General features: G+C 42.8%; 1 protein-coding gene across 5 annotated transcripts in view; it reads left to right on the top strand.

The window, feature by feature from the left end:
- LOC145353875 (receptor-type tyrosine-protein phosphatase T-like) overlaps positions 1 to 22,524 on the top strand; it is a 1,296,999-nt gene that overhangs the window by 552,518 nt on the left and 721,957 nt on the right. For all 5 annotated transcript variants that reach the window (XM_080204786.1, XM_080204787.1, XM_080204789.1 and 2 more), the window contains exon 5: positions 12,849 to 12,964. In XM_080204786.1, the coding sequence (XP_080060912.1) occupies positions 12,849 to 12,964 (116 nt within the window). The remainder of the gene's footprint in view (positions 1 to 12,848; positions 12,965 to 22,524) is intronic.

Consider the following 22,524-nt stretch of genomic DNA (forward strand, 5'->3'; position numbering starts at 1 on the left):
GCAGACTTTGATTGAGATTGTAAATAGCGAAGGCCCAAACACTGACCCTTGTGGTATCCTGTTAGTTACAGCCTGTCAACTGGAAAATAGCCTTTTATTCTTACATTCAGACAGGAGGCAGATTAAACATTGCAAATTGATGTCCTATTCCAGTTGTCAGATGTTGATTGTGATTTCCAGGTACACTGACTGGTGTGTACACCATCCATGTTCTGCTAAATTGTACCAGTACTTCAGCTGGTCTGTCCTGAAAAATCCTTTCCATCGATGCTCTCTTTGAGACCACTTTCCAGGATCGCATGTCCAATCAGGCCTGGCCTAACCCAGTAGGGCAGCCAGGAAATATCTCACCGTCCCAGGACCAACAAGCTCCCATCTAGCTGTGCAGCTTAATTGTGGCATAGTAATGAGGCCCAGACCTCAAAACATTTCAGAATTCACACTATCACGGATGGAAAATCGCTCCATCGATTCAGCGCAATTTGAAAATCACTTTGATTTCAAAAAAAGTGTAAGTGGAAGCATTGGTTCCACTTTAGCTTCAGAACTGAATCATATGGGTTGAATTTTACAGCCCTTCCCCCCCCACCTCCCGCAACCTCCAATACTCCTTCCCAAGTGGGCGGGATGGCAAGTTGGGGGCTTAAGATTGTGTGTGCGATGTCAACTGCACCACTCCCACTGTCTACCTGTCCACCCCCCCCATCCTACTGCACTTTTACCAGTCAAGGCTTGGTGAGGTCATCCCTGCTCATCCCTGGGCCCAATTTTACCTTTGAGTGGCCAACTATAGACCTCCTTGTACAGCCATTGCAATTTTACTCATGGCGGAGGGCATTCAGCACCAAGAGTCCAGCCTGCCCAGTGGAAGCTGGTAACCTGGCAAGGGAGTGGGGTGCCTCCATTTTAAGCTGTCTGTGCTAATTGGGTGGACCTACCCCCATTCCTCCAAGTTATTAATACCCCCCACCCCATCCAGGAGTTTGAATCTCCCCCCTGCATGCTTATAATGAAGAATTCCTGACTTTAACCATCCCTGGACTCCAAGTGGCATTTGTCCCACAACAACCCTTGCCCCTGTCTTGTCTACCCCACCTTACAATCCTTCAACCCCTTACCAGAGACTAACAACCTGGCCTTGGCGAGGTTTCTGATTCATTGTGTCATCTGGCTTCATCACACCATGCTTCCCATAGTGGGTGGAATTGGCCTGAGGCCCTGCCAGCAGTTTCAAAGGTGGGCTGAAAGGAAAAATTTGCCGTAAAAAATCAGTTTCACGTTGGCGTGAATTTTTCATGGGATCTTTCACTGGTGCCCACCATGTAAGATTGGGAAAACTGCCAGAGGCCATCATGAAATTGATTTGCATTCTGCTAATGGTATGCAGGTGAAGGCACAACCAAAATCTCCCAGTACTCTGCAATGCCAGCAGAAAAACATGCCAGTCCAGAACATGTTTAGAACAACATGGCATGCAGAAGTTAGGGCTCACCTGAACGAGATCAAGCGCTACTTTCAGAGTTTGGGATGGAGGCCGCCAGCACCTGGACCCCACAACACCATAGCAGTGGGGGAGCATCTATAGGAGATTCTTGCAAATTCAGTGTCATCAAGGAGGTCCTATTCCAGCCTCTGGATGTCCCTGGAGATCCCTCTTCTTTCTTCAGTGGTGGATCAGTAATGTTGGGCACCTCTTCAATATGGCACACAGATATGGTAGTGGGACTTACGCCATCAAGACTATTCAGCCACAGAATATGGCGCATAACCCCCGGGTACATAATTAATGATGCCGTGGTCAGAAAATATGCACCAGAATTTTACCTCCCCACCTGCCATGGGAATTGGAGTGGGCGAGGGGCGGACAACGGGAAGGTCCATTGACCTCGGACAGGATGTTACAGTTTTGGGGCAAGTGAGTCAATAAAATTCTGCCCATGGTGTGGCTTTCTGTTGGCCTCCACAAACACCACATTCCTGTCCCCGATATAGGACTTAGTCCCAGATGGGAGAATTCCACCCAGGGACTTGCTGCAAGGACCAGGGACTCACTGACCACTTGATTTCTTCTCAGGTCCCAGAGATAGAACTTTTTGACTGATGAGGATGGAAGAATTGCCTCAAGCCAGTTAATGAACTAATAGCCTTTAAGTGGCAACAGGGCAAGGTGACCAAGCTAGGAGAAGGCTCATTCCTGATTTTTACAGAGGGGGTTAGGGGTCCCACCCCAGTGCAAAAGTCTGCCCTTTATTCCAGAGAAATTGTTTTATAATCATGTGAGAATATTACTTTAAGAGAACTGTCCAAGATATTCAAATTGCACAAACATTTCAGATGCCACAAAATGTTAAACATTTCCATACATTGGACTACATATTTAAATATTTCAGCGCTCTTAGTTGCAGCAATTTGATTTTAACCTGCTAATGAAGCCTAGTCACATCAGTCACTGCCAGAACCCCAGTACTAACAAGTTGCAATGAATATAGGGCAGTGAAGTGGCTGATAGATATACACCTCAGATAGAATTGAAGTCAGTGGAAGGGAAATTCTGGCATTGTTAAAGATTTGTTCATGGGATACAAGTTTTGCTGCAAGCCCAGTATTTATTACCCAACTCCAATTTTCTTTGAGATGGTGGTGAGCTGCCTTCTTGAACCTTTAGAGTCCATCTGTTAAGATATACCTGCAGTGCTGTTCAGGTGCATTGACCCAATGGCATGAAGGATGGGCATTATAGTTCTAAGTCAGGATGGGGGTGACTTGCAGGTGAACTTATGGATGATTGTGTTCCATTGTGTCTGTTACCCCTGTCCTTATTGGTGATAGAGGTCTTGAGTTTGGAAGGTACTTTTGAAAGAGCCTTGGTGAATTACTGCAATAGGTGACACACACACTGATGTCCTGTGCACTGGTGGTGGAGGGAATGAACATTTAAAGTGGTGGGTGGGATAACAATCAAGTGGGCTGTTTTGTCTTGCATGGTGTCAAGCTTCTTGACTGCTGTTGGACACGTACTCATCCAGGCAAGTGAAGAGTATTCTTTCACACTCCTGACTTGCATCTTGTAGATGGTGGACATTCTTTTGGAACTGGGGAGGTGCATTTGCTGCAGAATTCCAAACATCTGACTGCTGTAGTAGCCACAGTATTTATATGGCTAGCCCAGTCTAGTTTCTGGTCAATAGTAACCCCAAGCATATTGATAATGGGGAATAGAGCGATTAAAGGAGAAAAGGGTAGATTCTCTGTTGTAGGAAACAGTCTTTTCCTGGCATGTCTGTGGTGTGAAGACCATTTGCCACTTATTATCCCAAGCCTAAATATTGTCCAGGTCTTGTTGCGTGGAGGCACAGTATATGGAGAGTTGTGACTGTTATTGAACATAGTGCGATCATCAGCAAACATTCCCACTTCTTAACTTCTGATGGAGGGAAAGTCATTGCTGAAGCAGCTGAAGATGGTTGGGGCTAGGACGCTACCTGAGGAATACCAATAGTGATGTCCTGAGTTTGAGGTGATTGACTTCCAACAAACACAACCATCTTCCTTTGTGCCACGTATGACTCCAATCAGATGAGAGCATGCATCTTTATGCCCATTGACTCCAGTTTTGCTAGGGTTCCTTGATGCCACAACTGATCAAATGCTGTTCTGAGGGCAATCACTCTCGCTTCACTCCAGCACAGCTCTTTTGTCCAAATGAGCATATGAAGTAAAAGTAGAAATAGGCCATTCATCCCTCACTCTTCTAAACACCAATGGAAACAAGTCCAACCTCTCCAACCTATCCTCATAAGATGGAGCAGAAGGGAGGCAGTGGCAGTGGTAGTGCTTTTGTCATTGGACTAGTAATCTAGAGACCCAGGGTAATTCTTTGGGGACCTGGGTTTGAATCCCATCAGGGTAGATGATGGAATTTGAATTCAGTAAAGATCTGGAATTAAAAGCTGTTGATTAAGGCATGAAGCTGCCTTAACATGAATAGACACAAGTGGAAACCTGCCATGACCCAAATTCCATAATTTACTTGCTCTCGGTAGATGGGAAGAGGCAGCCAGTGTGCTATGGATGGGGGGATCAATCAAATGTCAGCAATAGGCCTCAATGCCCATTGTTCTTGTCATGTTGTGTGGCCATGCCAACCAATTCTAGGTGGGATCACGAAGGAAAATGCCAAACAGAGTGTCCCAGTACCAAAGTGTCTTCAACAAAGAAGAAAAATGACAAGCTATTCAGCATTTTTAAATAATTTCAAATTTCCACCGACACAATTGCTAGCCAGGAAATTTTGAAAATGAACTTACCGAGAAGCAAATTTGTTGCTTTGGAGAAGTTTTTGTATTGCCCAGTGTCCCACCCGAATTCCCTCAACGATGATAGTAATGAAGGGGAATGCAGAAGTGTACGTGTCTACGTCAATCCAAAGATGCTTACCAAAACCCTCAAATGCAATGTCAAACTCGAGATGATGTTCTGCCTGAATGAACATGAATGCAAAGGATGGGTTTAACATTGTGTATTGAGCAAAGAAGAGTTTTCTACTCTATATCGTTTTGACAATATTTGCAAGATGTTCGTCATTGTTCATGGATTTACAAAACTTTCCAACTCCCAAGGAATTTCAGAGATGACTTTATGAGCACTTGAAAGGGGCCAGTGTCGTGGTGGATAATATTTAGTCTTATACAGGATCCTAATCAGAAACCAAATGTCCCATTGAAGAATTGGCAATAAAAAGAATACAACTCACGGCACTAGGGACCTTAGTTCAATTCTGGCCTCGGGTCACTCACTGTCTGTGTGGAGTTTGCACGTTCTCCCATGTCTGTGTGGGTTTCCACTGGGTGCTCTGCTTTCCTCCCATAGTCCAAAGATGTGTGGGTTACGTGGATGGGCCTTGCTAAATTCACCCTAGTATCAGGGGATTAGCAGGGTAAAAATGTGGAGTTATGGGAATAGGGCCTGGATGGGATTGTGGTCAGTGCAGACTCAGTGGGCTGAATGGCCTCCTTCTGCACTATGGAGAATCTACGATTTTGTGAACTGAACAAGGCTAATATGAAGTTTTAAGTATAGGATGTAATATATTTGGGTAAACGTCTGATTATGGAGTAAAACTAAATGCTGCTGAAGCTGAAGTAATTTCGAGTAGAAAACATTAATAAAAAGTGTTGCACAGTGGTTAGCACTGCTGCTTCACAGCACCAGGGACCCCGGTTCAATTCCAGCCTTGGGTGACTGTCTGTCTGTGTGGAGTTCATCCCATGTCTGAGTTTCTTCTGGGCGCTCCTGTTTCCTCCCACAGTCCAAAGACGTGTGGGTTATCTGGATTGGCCATGCTAAATTTGGCACATCAGGTCCCAAGATGTGTAGATTATGGGGATGAGTCATGGTAAATGCATAGGGTTATAGGGATAGGACAGAGGGGATGGCCTGGGTGGGATGCTCTTTCAGAGAATTGGTACAGACTTGAAGGGCCAAACGACCTCTTCCTGCACTGTATGGATTCTATGGCAATAAGATGCCTTTTCCTAGTAATGAAACAAGGATTTCTTGGAACGAATGATTATTGACTTCAAATTGCTTCAACGTCATCACGGGTAACTATCTACCTGACTTGTAAACCTATGAAGCGAAGTTGTGTTAACAAATAGACTGTAATCATAAGAAACAACTGGATAAAGTTAGGAAAAAAATGCAAGTACCAGTGCTAAAGTACTTCAACCTCAATAACAAGTGTAAGCTTTGTAGTACAAGGACATAGTAGTGTAGTGGTTTTGGTACTGGACTAACAGCTTTCAGTTTAAATCCCACCACACTATGCTGTGATAATTTGATCCAATAAATCTGGAATTTGAGAGCTCGTGCCAGATAAAGGAAGATTGACCACAAAGGCCACTGAAATGACTTATTCATTGCCTCCAGGGATATCCTTTCACATGATCCAGTCTTCATGTTGTTGGTTCTTAGCAATTGTTTTGCAGCTGCTGTAAAGTTCATGGTGAGTTTCATTGTAAAATCAATTAGTTACAAAACAACTGTATTGCTACATCGAGATAAGCAACATACACAGCCCTGGTACCCTTACGTACATTCCACAAATCTATTTTTGGAAGTGCTCAAGGAAGTCAACTTCTGATCTCAGTAGCATGAAGTCGGAGATGTTCTACCCCAAAGAAGCCAAACAGATGCAGTTCTCTGGGTAAATGGTCAAACTCTGGGTAAGAAGAAATGATCAATATTTAGTTAATCATAGAATCCATACAGTGCAGAAGGAAGCTATTCAGCCCATCAAGTCTCTAACAGAATATTTTATCCAGGCCCTAACCCTGTAACTCCACATATTTACCCCATTAATCCCCCTGGTGGGACACCAAGGGGCAAGTTAGCAAGGACAGTTCACCTAACCTGCACATCTTTGGACTGTGGGAGGAAACCGGAGAACCCAGAGGAAACCCCCGCCCCCAGTCACGGGGAGTATGTGCAAACTCCGCATAGTTAGTCACCCAAGGCTGATATAAAACCTGGACTCCTGGCTCTGTGAGGCAGCAGTGCTAACCACTGTGCTGCTGGGCTGCCCTAAAGACAAATAGAAATGGATAGCAGTACAAGCACAACAGCAAGAGGACATCCAATCATGCCACATCAGAACCGAAAATAAGAAATTTTTTTGGTTGGAACCAGGGAACCAAATGAAAAGCAAGGCCATCATTTGTGGAGATACTGGAGACCTGGCTGTTTATTCCATCACTTAGTTACTTAGTCCAAAGCAAGCAAACTGATTAAGATTTTCCAGACTTGGACCCTTTTAGTGGTTTATTCTCCAGTAATTCACTGCCATATATTTTCCATTCTATGCATTCGCCCGCAGTCACAGATTTCCACAGTATCTCATTTTGCCATAGCAACAGAAATTCTTACACAAATCGTTTTGTGTTCCTCAAGATCATTCTCTGCTTGCTGGGAGATCGCATCAAAATTCTGAGTTAGTTTTTGAAGAAAATGATTTTAATGTTAAAAGAGAACTAATATATTCTTAGTGTAATTCCTTCCGCCTCCTGCAGTAACCATTATTCGGGTAACCTGACATCAGACTGTTGTTATAGCAACAGGAAATTATGAGACTGGTCCCTGTTCTCTGATTGCTCAGATGTCCTATTGGGTCTGGTAGGAGTTGGCGACTGATTCTGAATTTTGATCTATAACCAGATATCAACTCCCAGCATGCCTACCAGACTTGACATAAGCATAAAAAGTGTACCACATGGATATTTTAAAGTCAATTTTAACATAAATTGTCTGTCATCATTTCAGAGGTACACAAGATCATTTTCAGTTTCACTGGCTGGGCGGTAATTTGGTAGGGAATATATACCCCATTTGTTTTTATTCACTCATGGGACATGGGTGTCGCTGGCTGCACCAGAATTTATTGCCCATCCCTAGTTGCCTGAGGGCAGTTGAGAGTCAACCACATTGCTGTGGCTCGTGGATTTCCTTCCCTAAAGAGCATTATTTGATTTGATTGGATTTATTATTGTCACATGCGTTAGTATACAGTGAAAAGCATGGTTTCTTGCATGCTATACAGACAAAGCATACCGTACACAGAGAAGGAAAGGAGAGAGTGCAGAATGCAGTGCTGCAATCATAGCTAGAGTGTAGAGAAAGATCAACTTAATTCAAGGTAGGTCCATTCAAAAGTCTGATGGCGGAGGGAAGGAGCTAAACAAAGTGGACTTTTCGCACAATTGACCATCATCAGTAGATTCTTAATTCCAGATTTTTTTTAATGAATTAAAATTCAAAATCAATTCCCTTCCCACCTTGGCAGGATTTGAACCTGGGTCCCCAGAACATTCACTGAGTTTCTGGATTAAAAGTCGAGCTATAACACTAGTAGGCCATCGCCTCCCACTCCATTTTTGTTCTATTCAAGGCACCCATTAGGCAATCAAAAATTATCCTAATTTCTTTGCTTATCTTGTTTGTCGTTTGAGGCCAAGATGACCATGTGTGTGTGTTAGCCGGAGTGTTTGGTCAGCTGGCGATGAGTTCTTACATGACGACTAAGGCCGACCTGAGCTGGAAAGGTTCTGCTGAAAATAGGACAGGATACCGCAGATGCTTGAGTAGCTTTTACTTACACGCAGTTGTTAAGAAGTGGACAGCAGAATGCCCATTGTGCTATTTCAGCAAGGATGAAATTAAGTATAACCAATGGAAGGAGTGCAGACTGCTTATGATGTCTCTTGAAGTTGCTGTATCATGAACCTCTCTCAGCTGCCAAAATGTATTGCTTATATCCTTTTTGATATTCTGTGCCAGACTGGAGTGAGATGCTGCAAAGGGAAGTTTTCTGATCTGCCCTGGTAATACTCAGTTTCGTATGTTACTAAAGGATAAGCACCATCATTCCCCTTTGTGTTTCAAATAGTGGGAGGTAACAAATTTCCCATGAATTTACTGACATTCTCATTAGGTGAAAGTGGAGGGGGTAAAAGGGATAAAGGAATGTAATAGTAAGTGGGAATTTGGAGAGATGTGAAGGGTGGCACGGCACAGTAATTAGCACTGCCGCCTCACAGCGCCAGAGCCCCGGGTTCAATTCAAACCTCGAGTGACTGTCCGTGTGGAGTTTGCACGTTCTCTCTGTGTTTGCATGGGTTTCCTCCAGATGCTCTGCTTTCCTCCCACAGTCCAAAGATGTGCAGGTTAGGTGAGTTGGACACAGTAAATTGCATTTAGTGTAGGATAGGGGAAGTTTTAGAATTCCTACAGTACAAAAGGAGGCCATTTGGCCCATTGAGTCTGGACCGACCACAATCCCACCCTAGTCCCCCTGACGAAGGGGCAAATTAGCATGGCCAGTCCACCTAATCCAGCACATCTTTGGACTGTGAGAGGAAACTGAAGCACCCGGAGGAAACCCATGCAGACATGGGGAGAATGTGCAAACTCCACACAGCAGTGACCCAAGCCAGGAATCGAACCCAGGCCTCCGGTGCTCTGAGGCAGCAGTGCTAACCACTGTACCACCGTGTCACTTATTCGTAGGGTAAATACATGGGGTTATGGGAATGGGGTGGGCCTGGATGAAATGCTGTTTCAGAGAGTCGGTGCAGACTCGATGGGCCAAACGGCTCTGTGGATTCGACTGACAAAAATTAAGAACTGACATGGGTATCTCTAAGCTTCAGGGGAGCCAGGCGTGTTCACAGAGAATGGGCAGGAGTTGAGCCTGGAATAGGAAGAATAACCTTAGACACACAGAACATGCAGGTAGAATTGGTCTGGGAGTTGCGGATGGATGACAGGTGTATCTCAAAAAATTGAAGGAAAGCCAATGACATGGAGAAGATGTGTGAATGTCCACAAAAACAAATTTACACTAAGATTCCAGTGACATAGAACAACTGAGTCAGAGATTATCCTGAATATGTGGTTTGTGCGGGGACAAGGGGTGATTACTCCATCGAGGCTGTGTAATTTTTCAGAATTGCGGTACCTTTGGCAACAAGACTGAGGCAGAAACGCTGATTTCTTCCATATTTTAATAAATAAATATTACTCTGAAAATTTTGATGTGACATGACAAATTTTGCTTTGTAATAACACAGTGGTTTCTCAGTGCCTCTGCATCAGTACCCTGTGAAAGACAAGGCAAGTTGCCAAAATAAATAGTGTAGTCTAGACCGAAACTAAGATGAGCTTTTTTCTCGATTGTATATACATTCATTAAAGCCCTGATGTTATCTGCATTCAGACGAAACTAATGAATTTGTATATTTTGCTATCATAACTGAGACTCTCACCCATATATTTTCAATTTATTTCAGAAGGATGTATAATTCCATTAGAATAGCAGCAGCAATTTTATATGAATATGAACATTAACATTAATATAACTATGGTGAAATTTTATTGGTCTTATAAATTTCTATTCCTGCATATATTTTCTGATCTTTTAAACATTTTTGAAAAATTGCCTCGTATTTTATGTTTGCCTTTTAAATAAAAAGTTCCTTCTCTCGTCTCCCCCCCCACCTCCCCACCCCATGAAGTTCCCAGTTTGGCTAAAATTCTAAGACTAGGTGCAAGGTTCGAGTTGGACTTAGCCTGGTAGCCTTAGGTTCAACTCTTTCCCTGTTGATTTCCTCAGGAATCTTAAAAGCCTGACACTGATGTCAGCAATGCATGGATGGAGCTCACTTTTGTAGAAGCCTCACTTGCCCACAAATTTTCAATGGAAGGAGCAGTTATTAGAGATTGAATTTTGTGAGGGAAGCAGGGTAATACTTGAACTCCCACAGAAGTAAGTTTCAAACCAACTGACTTTAAAAAAAAAAGGTTGTCCTATTACAATAACACGCTGGGGGCAACCTAATCGAGCAGAGGGTGGGACTTGGTGCCCCTCAGTGGGAGGAAGTCCAGTCGTCGACAGCTGCTGATCAATCTGCTCAAGCTATCCCAGCGCACTCAGTCATAGGCACTGCTGAGACTGTGCACAGGACCCAGACAGTATGGTGGCACAGTGGTTAACTCTGCTTCCTCACAGCACGAGGGACCCAGGTTCGATTCCCGGCTTGGGTCACTGTCTGTGCGGAGCCTGCATGTTCTCTCCATGCCTGCGTAGATTTCCTCCGGATGCTTGGGCTTCCTCCCACAGTCCGAAAGATGTGCTGGTTAGGTGCATTGGCCGTGCTAAATTCTCCCTCAGTGTACCCAAACAGGCAGCACAGTGTGGTGACTAAGGGATTTTCACATTAACTTCATCGCGGTGTTATTGTAAGCCTACTTGTGACACTAATAAATGTAAACATTAAAAACAAGAAAGCAATCTTACAATGGAATTAGATCATGGACTAAGTAAGCCTTGGGCTTCAAGGACAAGAAGGGATCGATTGGATGGATGTGCCTCCAATGTGCACAATGCACCCCACTCCCCACCCCTAAAAGGCTCTAAAAAATCCAGCCTGACATATCTAAAACTGCACAGCATCTTCCCAACTTCCATCTCTGCAACAAGGGATCTCAAACCCGTGCATACAGACCAAGCTTGTGTCTCATTAACCATTGAGATGGAAGAGCCCTCGGTGAGATAAGCCCTCTTAACAGTGCGCATTAGGCTAGTTAATTCAATACTAATTCAATGTCAATTCATGAATGGAAAATGAAATAAAGGGGGCGATCTCTCATTCCGACCTGCTTTTTAGACGGATCAGGCCAGGAGATTTGGGATGGTCTGTTGGGGGTGGAGCTTAGAGGGTGGGGCCTAGGGGTGATCTGTGGGTGTTGGGGTCTTGCTGCCACTCTGCTGTTTGGATCATTCAGGGCTGGAGGGAGGCCAGTGATCGGGGCAGGAGGGGGGGAATGGTCTTCCAGGGAAGTGGGTTCTGCCTCCCATGTTGGGAGGTCTGTCGGGTTGGGTGGGAGGGAACGTCTATCTCCCATGGGAGGTAGGGGGGTTCTGCCTGGGTTGGGGGGGGGAATCGTCACTTCTGAGGGAGGCAAGTCTGGTGTTCACGGCTTTCCTGAATGGGGTGGGAGGGCTACACGGGAATGCTTGTGGAGGCCGCAATTGGGCCATCGGGGCTGCTGGAGGGGCTGCGCTGCAGGGATCCCAGCCCAGCCAGCGATTGAGCTGGCCGGCAAATGGGAGGCTGGCAGTTCGGGATCACTGCGTATGTGCAGATTTCCGGAGCTGTCAGACTCCAGTGTGAATAGGCCCCGCCCCCCGAACTTTTAATGATATTCACAATTGTTACCTCTGCAGTGCACAGAGTGCGGGAGATTCGAATCTGAAGTCCCACTGAAAAAACAATCATGATTTACACCATTTTTGCCGCAAATTCAGCACTTAGAACTTTTTTGGGACGAATCGCCCCCGAAGTGTGGAATGAAAGCTGGAATTAAAAAAGAGAGCAAAGTTTAAAAATGACTATTTTTTAAAATCAATGAAAACAATTAAAATCTGAAGGAATAAGACATCACACCTGTAAAAATTATCTTTCAGTATGAGCTAGATTATTTGGCAGCAATTAAACATTATCACAACCGTTAACAATTCACTTACACTTGAATGGAGAAGCCCCAACATTCTCCCATATGTTTACATACATATCACACAATTGCATGCATTTGAATTTTAAGTTTCTGAGTGAAATAATGCTTTTGTGAGGTTTCCAGAGGACCATGGCAACTTTCATAGCCACTTCCTAATTTCTGCATGCAAGTGATTTACTGCTCAGTAACAATGAAGCTGATACACTCACCATTATTTGTACTGCAAAATGGAGCAATTAGTCTTGTGTTTTTTTTTTATTAGTGTCATAAGTAGGCTTACATTAACACTGCAATGAAGTTACTATGAAAATCCCCTTGTCGCCACACTCTGGCACCTCTTCGGGTACACTGAGGGAGAATTTAGCATGGCCAATGTATCTAACCCAGCACGTCTTTTGGACTATGGGAAGAAACCGGAGCACCCAGAGGAAACCCACGCAGGCACGGGGAGAAGGTGCAGACTCCACACAGATAGTGACACAAGCCAGGAATCGAACTTGAACCCCCGGCACTGTGAGGCAGCAATGCTAACCACCATGTCACCATGCCACCCACGTGTGTTACTGGTTTGACATTTTAAAGAAAAGATTCTTAACATGCACTTAATTGGAAACTTTTGTGGGATTTCGACCAATTAGCCACTATGGTTACAGGCGCAATAACAAGGTTCCTGACAATCTTCTACCAGTTAAGGCAGCATATATTTTTGGCCAGTAGGTTCACTGTAACATTGGGACTAGCAGCTGATTAACCTTATTATTTTGGAAATTGTTCTTCAGGGAAAGCTCCTCATTTTCTCCGGCTTCAGAACGTGGAAGTGAACGCAGGACAAAATGCCACCTTTCAGTGTATCGCCGGTGGGAAGTGGTCCCAGCATGACAAGTTATGGTTGCAGGTTTGTACTTGAGTTTTACTCCAGATTTTTAAAAAATCGATCTCCTTTTTCAGATGTTTAAATTGTACTGCACTTCAAACGACAGCGTGTCGGACCTGGAAAGGAGGCACGTAGCAGCAATGTCTCTTTGTGCTATTTCTCATTTGCTTTGTTCTCTTCTGTGAGGACCTGTCTAAGCATCAAAGGACTATAGTTCAGTAAGCAGCACCATTAAATCTTCCTCCATGTTGAAAAATACATGTTTTTTTTCCAATTGTTCAACGAGGAAGAACGGTATCTTGGCTTTTGTCCCTAATGCATCAATTTGATAAATGTACTTTCTATGGTGAATTGATGACAAAATAAGGTCCTCCTGCTTTTCAAAGGGTTTTTTTTCTATCCCACAGAGGTGCAGAATCGGAGGTCCTTTTTGGGGGTGGGGGTGGAATTAACCTTGAGGGGAATCAGAGACCTAGGGCCAAAACAGAAAATGCTGGAAAATCTCAGCATGTCTGACAGCATCTGTGGACAGAGAATTGAACCAACATGAGGAGTCAGGGTGACCCTTCATCAGGGCTGACCTGAGGCCTGTTGGGGAAAATTGGCAGCCTGCAAGAGGTGGAGGTGGATAGAGGTGGGAGTTGGGGGATACTGAGAGGCTGGATCAGAGGCCTAGTTTGGGTGGAGCAAGTGGTAGTCTGAAGAGGCATCCTGCATTCAGAATGGCCAACTTGGGAAAGATTATCATTCTTCTGTTAATATAGAATACATTTAAAATGAAGCAGCCCCTATTTCAATTAAATTAAAACTAATTTGTGTCAGTTTTTCACCCACCTCATCATTGTAGAAGGAAATGAATTCTATCAGAATGTGCATCATTCCAAGAATAAATTCCTAAACTTAAATTCGTAAGACAAATACAAGTTTTCAGACCACTTTTTAAAAAATCATGATTTTCTTTAGATGGAACTCACTGCAGCTGAACAGGTAAAGAAAAAGGAACAATGCTATCAGATTCTGACTCAAAAGCTCTCACGGGGCTTCTGGATTTCACATGAATGTTTTTAAATCCCAAATTCAAAGAGCACACTTTGATATCTTCCCAAACGCAAGACTTCACTAAGGATCCATACCCAGGACGTCAGACTCTTCTTCCAATACTTCCCTGCCTGGAATTGTCATGTGCATTCAGCTTTCCATGCAATCTTCTCAGTTACCTCGCCGCGCCCAATAGAATACCACTGTTTTGCAAGCTATATTAAGGTGTCACCAACCTTGGGATTACTCAGATATCTGACTCTTCACTAGCCGATCTCTCCAGATCTAAGCCTTGCAGCTCTGTCTTTAACATGGAGCCTCTCTCATTGCTCCTTTCTTTAACCTCAGAGAACAGTACCTTGTTCAGATTTCAGTTCTTTGTCCCTTTGACTTCAGTCTGCGTGGGACCTGCCTCTTTTCATTCCCTGATCTCAGTGATTATCCATTATTTAGCTTCTGGGACTTGCTTTATGCCCCTTTCTCCATTGTCCTGCCTATACTGACAGCTTCTGTGAAAAGTTTCTTGCAGCTGGGTGACCTGCTTCCAGACTGAAAATCTAACTGCTTCTGCTTTTCAGTGTGGGCTACTGTTGTTAAGCAACAGCTTCAAATTTTTTTAAGTATGTAATTGCTTTTACGTCATAAACCCTTATTTCCAATGCAGGCAAAGTTTAAAGTGAAATTAAAACCCATAGATGTACAGGCATCTTTGTTTAACATGAAGCTAATTGAAGTTTTATCCCTTTCTTAGCACACAAGTATAGAAACGCAATTTAAGCTTAAACTTAAACTGATACCGTATTCCTAATGTTCACAATACAAGTATAAACTGTTTAAGCTATCTCTGCTTCCTAACACTATGCATAACTATTTTCATGTGCTTAGTCTTCATAAATGAATCCACAAAGTGGTTACCTAATTGTTAATGAGCTGTCTTGTGTCTTGTACTGTCAATAAGCCCAAAACTTTATAAAAACATGACAGCTCTCTGTTTGACTGGAAGTCAAGTCTCTCAATCTATCTTTGGTTCAGGAACAACCCATAATATCACATGCAACCTTCTGGCCCACTTGCTCTTGGTTGTTAAGGCAAGTAAAAGTTTTGCTCAAAATCTCTTGATTTTCTTCCCTACCGTTTCAAAAATTTGTGTGTTAGTCAATGGCCATCCATTAAAAAAAACACCAGCTATGACATTCAAGCCATGTATTGGGTCAAAGGGTCTGTTCTTACTTAGGTTCACTGAATTTCTGCATGCTTTATAATATGCAAAGGATTTTATCTGCACTCATTATAATTTCTCACTGGATCTGGTCATTATTTTTAATAACCTTTCAAGATGAACGTGTGTCCAATATGTATCAACTCAGCTAATTGGAGACCTTCAGTAAAACTTAACACATCTTTCCAAGAGTAAATCCTTAAAAATTCCAACCCTTAACCATGCAGAGAGAGTGCAGTGGAAGTTTTTTTCTGTCTGTGCAAAGGTCAAAATGAATTGTGGTCCTTTTATGCAGAGTTGCATTGAGTTACTGCATCCTTTTGCAGCAAAAGATAATCATGTGACAATTGTGTTTCGTAAAATGGCTTCTCACCAATAGTCTAAATGCAGCCTAAATCCAAAAGGAGGCTCTGTCCTGGTATTCTGATATCAGAATATGAAAAGAGCCATGACTTTAATTATAATTCTGTAATTCTCTCCCTACACTTCTTCACTTTTGTAACTCACCACATCTGTCCTAATTGCTCCTATTAAGCAGCTTGTCATGATTTATGACAGTAAGAAAGTTAAATAAATGGAGACCATTGATGTGGATTCCCTGATTTCAGCTCCTAATTTTGACTATACTCACATTAGATCTGTATGGAGATGGATGGCCAATTGGTATTACTGCTAGATTATTAATCTAGAAACTCAGCTAATATTCTGGGAACCCGAGTTATTTGAATTAAATAAATAAAAATCTGGAATCTGCAGATGGCCATGAAACCATTGTCGATTGTCGGAAAAACCCATCTGGTTCACTCACGTCCTTTAGGGAAGGAAATCTGCCATCCATACCTGATCTGGCCTACATTTCATCCAGAGCCACAGCAATGTGGTTGACTTTCAACTGCCCGCAAAGAGCAACTAGGAATGGGCAATAAATGCTGGCCAGCCAGTGATGCCCTTGTCACATGAATGAATTTTAAAAAATATTAAAGTGGAGCAACCCAATTTGTCACTGTTAAAGTATAAATGCTTTGGGACTGACAATTATGTGTGTTTTTAATCGAGTTGATTTGGAATTCTCTGCCCGTTGAAGTGGTGGAGGCTGCCTCGCTAAATATTTTTAAGAAGCGGGTTGATAGGTTTTTGATAAGAGAGGGGATTAAGGGTTATGGGGAGAGGGCGGGAAAGTGGAACTGAGCCACGACAGATCAGCCATGATCTTATTGAATGGCGGGGCAGGCTCGAAGGGCCAGATGGCCTACTCCTGCTCCTATTTCTTATGTTCTTATGTTCCAGTTTTTAAGGTTATTTGTTTTGCATTTACATGTTTTCAAAGTCTCTTTAAGTTCAATAGGGAAGAATCATACCTATGGAAAGAACCTACAAAAATATTTGTGAAAACCTTTTGAATTTTGAACAATGACTTTCTTTAGAATGACCATTGAAGCAGGTTACAATGAGAGAAAATGTGACATGGAGCTATTATTATTGTTCAAATCATTTCCACATTTCCTAATGCTTAAATTTTATTTTTATTAGTGTCACAAGTAGGCTTACGTTAACACCACAATGAAGTTACTGTAAAAATCCCCCAGTTGCCACACTCTGGCACCTATTCGGGTACACTGAGGGAGAATGTAGCATGGCCAATACACCTAACCAGCACATCTTTCATACTGTGGGAAGAAACTGGAGCACCTGGCGTAAACCCACACAGACACGGGGAAAACATGCAGACTCCACACAGACAGTGACCCAAGCGGGAATCACACCTGGGTCCCCTGGCACTGTGAGGCAGCAGTGCTAACCACTGTGCCACCACGCCACCCTACTTATGGATACTAAGAATAATTTAATCACTCTAAAACACTTGAATAATAGATAATGGGACATTGTGACTCACACAAAAAACTAGGTGACATTGTAAGCTGATAAACGTTTACTAATAGGCTAATTTTACAGCCTTCTAGTCAAATAGTTTCCATTTATTTAACAGTTGGAAACGTGTGGTGTCTTGGTATAAAATTTCAACCTTTAATTCAATACACTTTATTGCGATAAGTATTGTAGTAATATTGTGATAAATTCTTGTTTATTTCCATGTATGTGGTACATCTTTATTTATGCATTACTTTCCACCCACAGTCTTGTATGTGGACACATAAATCATTTTTATATTTGGTGGTGGCAATCAGATTTGAATTAAAACCTTATATTTTTCACGTTGATACACAAAAATATCTGATCTTCACGGATAGGCCTGTTAATATTGAAATTGAAAGATTAATTGGAAAATAATATGTATTTCCCTGTAGCTTCAGGGTGCTTTCCAGTCCATTATAAGTTTGACAGATGACAGACTGCACCACCTTCTCAGGTGATATATGGGGAATACTATTAAAGATGCTCGTAGCTGCTACGTGTTTGGAGAATAATAGTTAATTAAAGCAAAATGGTTATGTTGAGTAAACACCGTGGTACAATTTATTACAACGAAATGGAGAACAGTTCACTGCAGTGACTTATTACTTGGAAGCTATCATGAGGAAACACATTTCACAGCCTGTCCACAATTTTGCAATTAACTCAGGATAAATAAAGAGAAGCTATTTGAACAGTTTTGCAAATGTACGTACTTTCACAAAGTCAATGGTGAATAACTAAAAACTGTCTTTGTCAGCAGTGAAGTCCAGTGATCTTCATATAAGTGATCAGAGCATTTGTTGTTTCCTCAGAAGGAACTCTTCATAAATGCAGATACGAAAATACAACAAAATTAACTCCAACTTATAAATGAAAGGGTTTAATAAAGAAGCATCATTACTCTAAACTTGGGGCCACTCTAAACTCTCCACAATTCTACACAGGTTCCTAGTGATAGTGAATCAGCTGGTCAGCTGACTATGACATCATTTTGTAATTGGTTCCATGGTTTACTGGGTCAGCTAACCCTCACATCTTGTTTCCATTGGTCATAGTACATCCATCACCGGTTACATTTTAATACTTGCAACTTAAAACTGCAATGAGAGATTCTGTTTATTCCGTGGATATACCAGAGCTGCTTCTGGTGGCACAGTGGTTAGCACTGCTGCTGCACAGTGCCAGGGACCATGATTCGATTCCCGACTTGGGTCACTGTCTGAGGAGTCTCCATGTGTCTGCCTGGGTTTCCTCCAGGTGCTCCAGATTCCTCCCACAGTCCAAAGATGTGCAGGTTAGGTGGATTGCCCATGCTAAATTGGCACTTAGTGTCGGGTGCGGTGGGGTGGCGGGGGGGGGGGGGGGGGGGGCAGTGACTAGTTAGGGTAAATGCATGGGGATAGGGGCTGGGTGGGATTGTGGTCGGTGCAGGCTTGATGGCTGAAAGGCCTCCTTCTGCACTGTCAGATTCTATGATAATCAAGTCTATAAACTGATTTTCAAACTTTCAATTGCAGTGCTGGTCACTGTAAACATTATATTCGTGCGTGTGAAACGTTTGATTTTGAGGCTGACCATGGATTTTTTTCTAAAGATTATAGACTTTCTGTGGTCAACCAGGTGGAGATCAATTGTGCCACACAATAAAACAACAACAACTTTATGTTGTTGCACTCTGACAAAGGGTTCATCCAGACTCGAAACGTTGGCTCTATTCTCTCTCCACAGGTGCTGTCAGACGTACTGAGTTTCTCCAGCTTTTTCTGTCTTTGTTCCAGATTCCAGCAACCGTAGCATTTTGCCTTTAACAACTTTATGTCGCACCATTCATATAAGAAATGATCCCAAGGTGCTTCATGGGAACATTGCAGAGCAAATTATGTCAGCAAGCCTCAAGAAGTGTTATTAGGACAGTTTCTTTGAAGAGCATCTTATAGAAAGAAAAAGAGGCAAAGAGGCGGAGATCTTGGCAGCTGAACACATGGCCACCAATGGTGGGGATATAAAAACAGGACATAGTCAAGGGACTGGGATTGGAGAAATGCAGACATGTCAGAGGGCTGTTGGATTGGAGGAGAATATAGATGCCACAGAGAGGATTGAAAGCAAGGATGGGAATTCTAAAATTGAGACATTGCTGACTCAGAAGCCAATTGGTCAGCACTGGGGTGATGAGTAATTTGGACTTGAGTAAAGGCACTGGCCAGAGAATTTCAGATGACCTTGAGTCTCCAAAGTTTAGAATATGGGAAAGCATCCAGAAGAGCCAAATCCAGTGGTAACAAAGGAATGGATGATGATTCCAGCAGGCAAGCAGGGTGAGACAAGGGTAGAGTGAGGCAATATTATTTGGGCAGAAATGATTAGTCTTAATCATCTGTGTATGTAGTCTGGATGCATCTTGAGGTGAAATATGACACCAAGTATCTGAAGAGTTCACTTCAGCCACCGATAGTTGCCATGAAGAGCAATGGAATTGATACCTAGCAAGCTGAGCTTGTATTAGGAACGAAATGCAATAGTTTAAAAAAACACCTTGCCCCATCATCCTTGCAAGTGACCACTGCCATCTCCAACCACATGTTCCTTTTCAAAATCGGTGAAGGTGCTGTCACCTCACAACTTCATAGTTATATTTCCCAGAACTCAATGTATAAATTCTCCAATCAGGTTTTTACCACTGTACTTCAAAAGGTCAAGTCACAAATGACATCCTGGGCAGGACCTTATAGTCTGGCTCATCCCGAAACCGTAAAATCCCATCTGAGGTCAACAGACCTTTCCATGGTCTGCCCCTTGTCAGCTCCGATTCCCCTGCGGACAGAGTGGTAAAATTTTGGCCCCCATGTCATAGTCTTTTTAGTGTGTTTGTAACCTTTGACACAATTGCCCATAGCATCTTCCTCCAACATGTCTTCACTGTCATTCAGGTAGTGGAACTGGCTGGTTCCATTTTTATCTATAAACTCACAGCCAGAAAATCAGCTTCTGTTTCTTGTCTTCCTGCTCTCACTCACGGCTCCCTACAACGTATCCTTAGCCCTCCTATTTCTCATTATGTGCTGCTTTTCGGTGACATTATTCGAAAAAGCATCATCAATTTTCATACATACACTGAGGCCACCCTCACGCCCATTCTCAGCAGATGTATGATGGAGTCAGGGCTATTGCCCCAGGCACAGATCAGAGATGGCCACAGGAAGCCAAGGCAGACACAGTTAAGAAGTTCATCTTTGTTCTTCATGACTCCCCTTGTTATTTCATTAAATATTAGGCCCTTGAGCCTAACCCCTCCCTCCCCCAGTCCCCCATCCATGGCAATTCATGCAAGTCAATTCCCCCTAACCCACCCCCATGATCCCTCATAGTTCCTGACCAATTTATGCTAACAATTAGTTCACATCACTCCTTACAGCCCCCATGCCAAAGTAATGCCAAATGATGCCAACTGACCCATCATCCTTTACCCTTATATCCTCTATGGCAATTCACCATTTTTCACTGTGTACAGACCTTAAGAGCCATCTGGAGATTAAATAAAATAAAGATCTAAATATCAAAGACTGTCTTTGCTAAAAGATCTATCAAAACCCATTCAAAACATATCAATCGCTTCCAAGTACTTTCTTTCTTATAAAAGACTTGTATTCATAACCCCACATCAAAAATATTTGTCCTTTAATAATGTCTTTGAACTGTCAATCAATAACTTTGACACCGCTGAGGTAATGATAGGTTGTAGAGAGCTGCCAAGCATTCAAAATGACATAACAAAACCCTTGGGATGATGTTAACAAGCACTATTTTAACTGCAAGAACATTTTTCAATTCTCTATGATAAAGGCAGACTATTAAATCTTTAAAAAGATGGGGATTTCAATAAATTCATAGATTCAGTTTTATTTTGCTTCTCACTAACACAGACAAGCTGTTGAAATTTAGATAACTTCACAGCTTGATAACTCTACAGACTTTATCCACTCATCAACAGTACTTACGTCTACTTTAAGAACTCGTACCTCCCATGCTACAAGGGTTAAGGACCTTGCTAAGGTGAAAATGAAGTGTGTTCGATCTCAGCACTTGGTTCAAAAAGCCTTGCTGAACTTAAGTTTCCCTCATGTGCGAATCATACCTGTGCTGATTTCAACCAGGCTAGTGAGATTGGCTTGCTAGAGAATTAACTATCTGATGAGTCCTCCCTGGTTAAATCAGGGAGCCTCATGCTGCCTATTTAAAGCAAGTGTGTCAGACTCCCAACCTGCATTCCGCAGGGAGCAACTGGAGAGCTAGCTGTGTATACAGATGTATGGTGTAAATGAAGTAACTTGGTGACGGGACTTTTGCCTCTGTGGAGTTATTACAATAACTCCCCCCTCCCCCTTTCCCATCCAGCGTAAATGGGATCTGTCAAAAATCTGGAATAAAACTTCGGAATCTGGGTCCCCCGCACCATTTTTAAAACTTCACAACCTTCCCAACTCTGTGAAAATCTGGGCCGTTGTCATAAAAGCCAAATGACCAGGAGAATTTTAGGTGTTATCAATGGAGGGGGATGGGGGAGTGGAAGGGGGATGGGGTGGGGTGGGGTCAGAAATAAGTATAAAGAAATAAAGGTGAAATGACTTAAAACACGAGGACGGCCAAATTCAGAGCACAATGTGTTGTTCTGGGTACCTCATTATTGGAAGAACATTAAACTCACATTATTATGATTAAAATCATAAAATCTGTCACCAAGATGACAAGAAAGGTGGTGAATCGTACATATGAAGAAAGATTTGAATCCCTAGAGTTATTTCCACCGGAGCAGAGAAACCAAAGAGGAAATTTAATAAAGATTTTTTGAAATTATATAGGATGTTGGCAGACCGAACAGGGAACCTATTTCCTCTGGCTGGGGAGTCAGTGGTGAAGGGTCAGCAACATAAAAGGTTTACAGGAAGAGGTTGAAATAAATTTCTTTCCCCAGAGAGACATTGAAGCATGGGAGGTTTTATTAGAGGGAATGGTTGGAACAGGAACTGTTGTTTCTTTTAAAGGGAAATTCAACAAATCTTTGAAGCAGACTACAAGTCTTTGGCAGTGGTTGGCACTGCTTCCTCGCAGTGCCAGGTATCCGGGCAACTGTCAGTGTGGAGTTTGCACATTCTCCCCGTGTCTGCATGGGTTTCCTCCTGGTGCTCTAGTTTCCTTCCACAGTCCAAAGATGTGCAGGTTAGGCTGATTGGCCACGCTAAATTACTCCTTAGTGTCAGGGGGACTAGCAGAGTATATGAGTGGGGTTATGGGGATTTAGTTCACATGGGCAGTGTGGATGGTGCAGGCTTGAAAGGCTGAAGGGTCTGTTCCTGCACTGTAATTTTCTTTGTTCTAGAGTCTGGGTGAGATTGTGGTCACCTTCTGCACT

Source organism: Carcharhinus amblyrhynchos, chromosome 16 (assembly GCF_965287045.1).
Source record: "Carcharhinus amblyrhynchos chromosome 16, sCarAmb.v2.hapA, whole genome shotgun sequence".
In the NCBI taxonomy this organism is placed as follows: domain Eukaryota; kingdom Metazoa; phylum Chordata; class Chondrichthyes; order Carcharhiniformes; family Carcharhinidae; genus Carcharhinus; species Carcharhinus amblyrhynchos.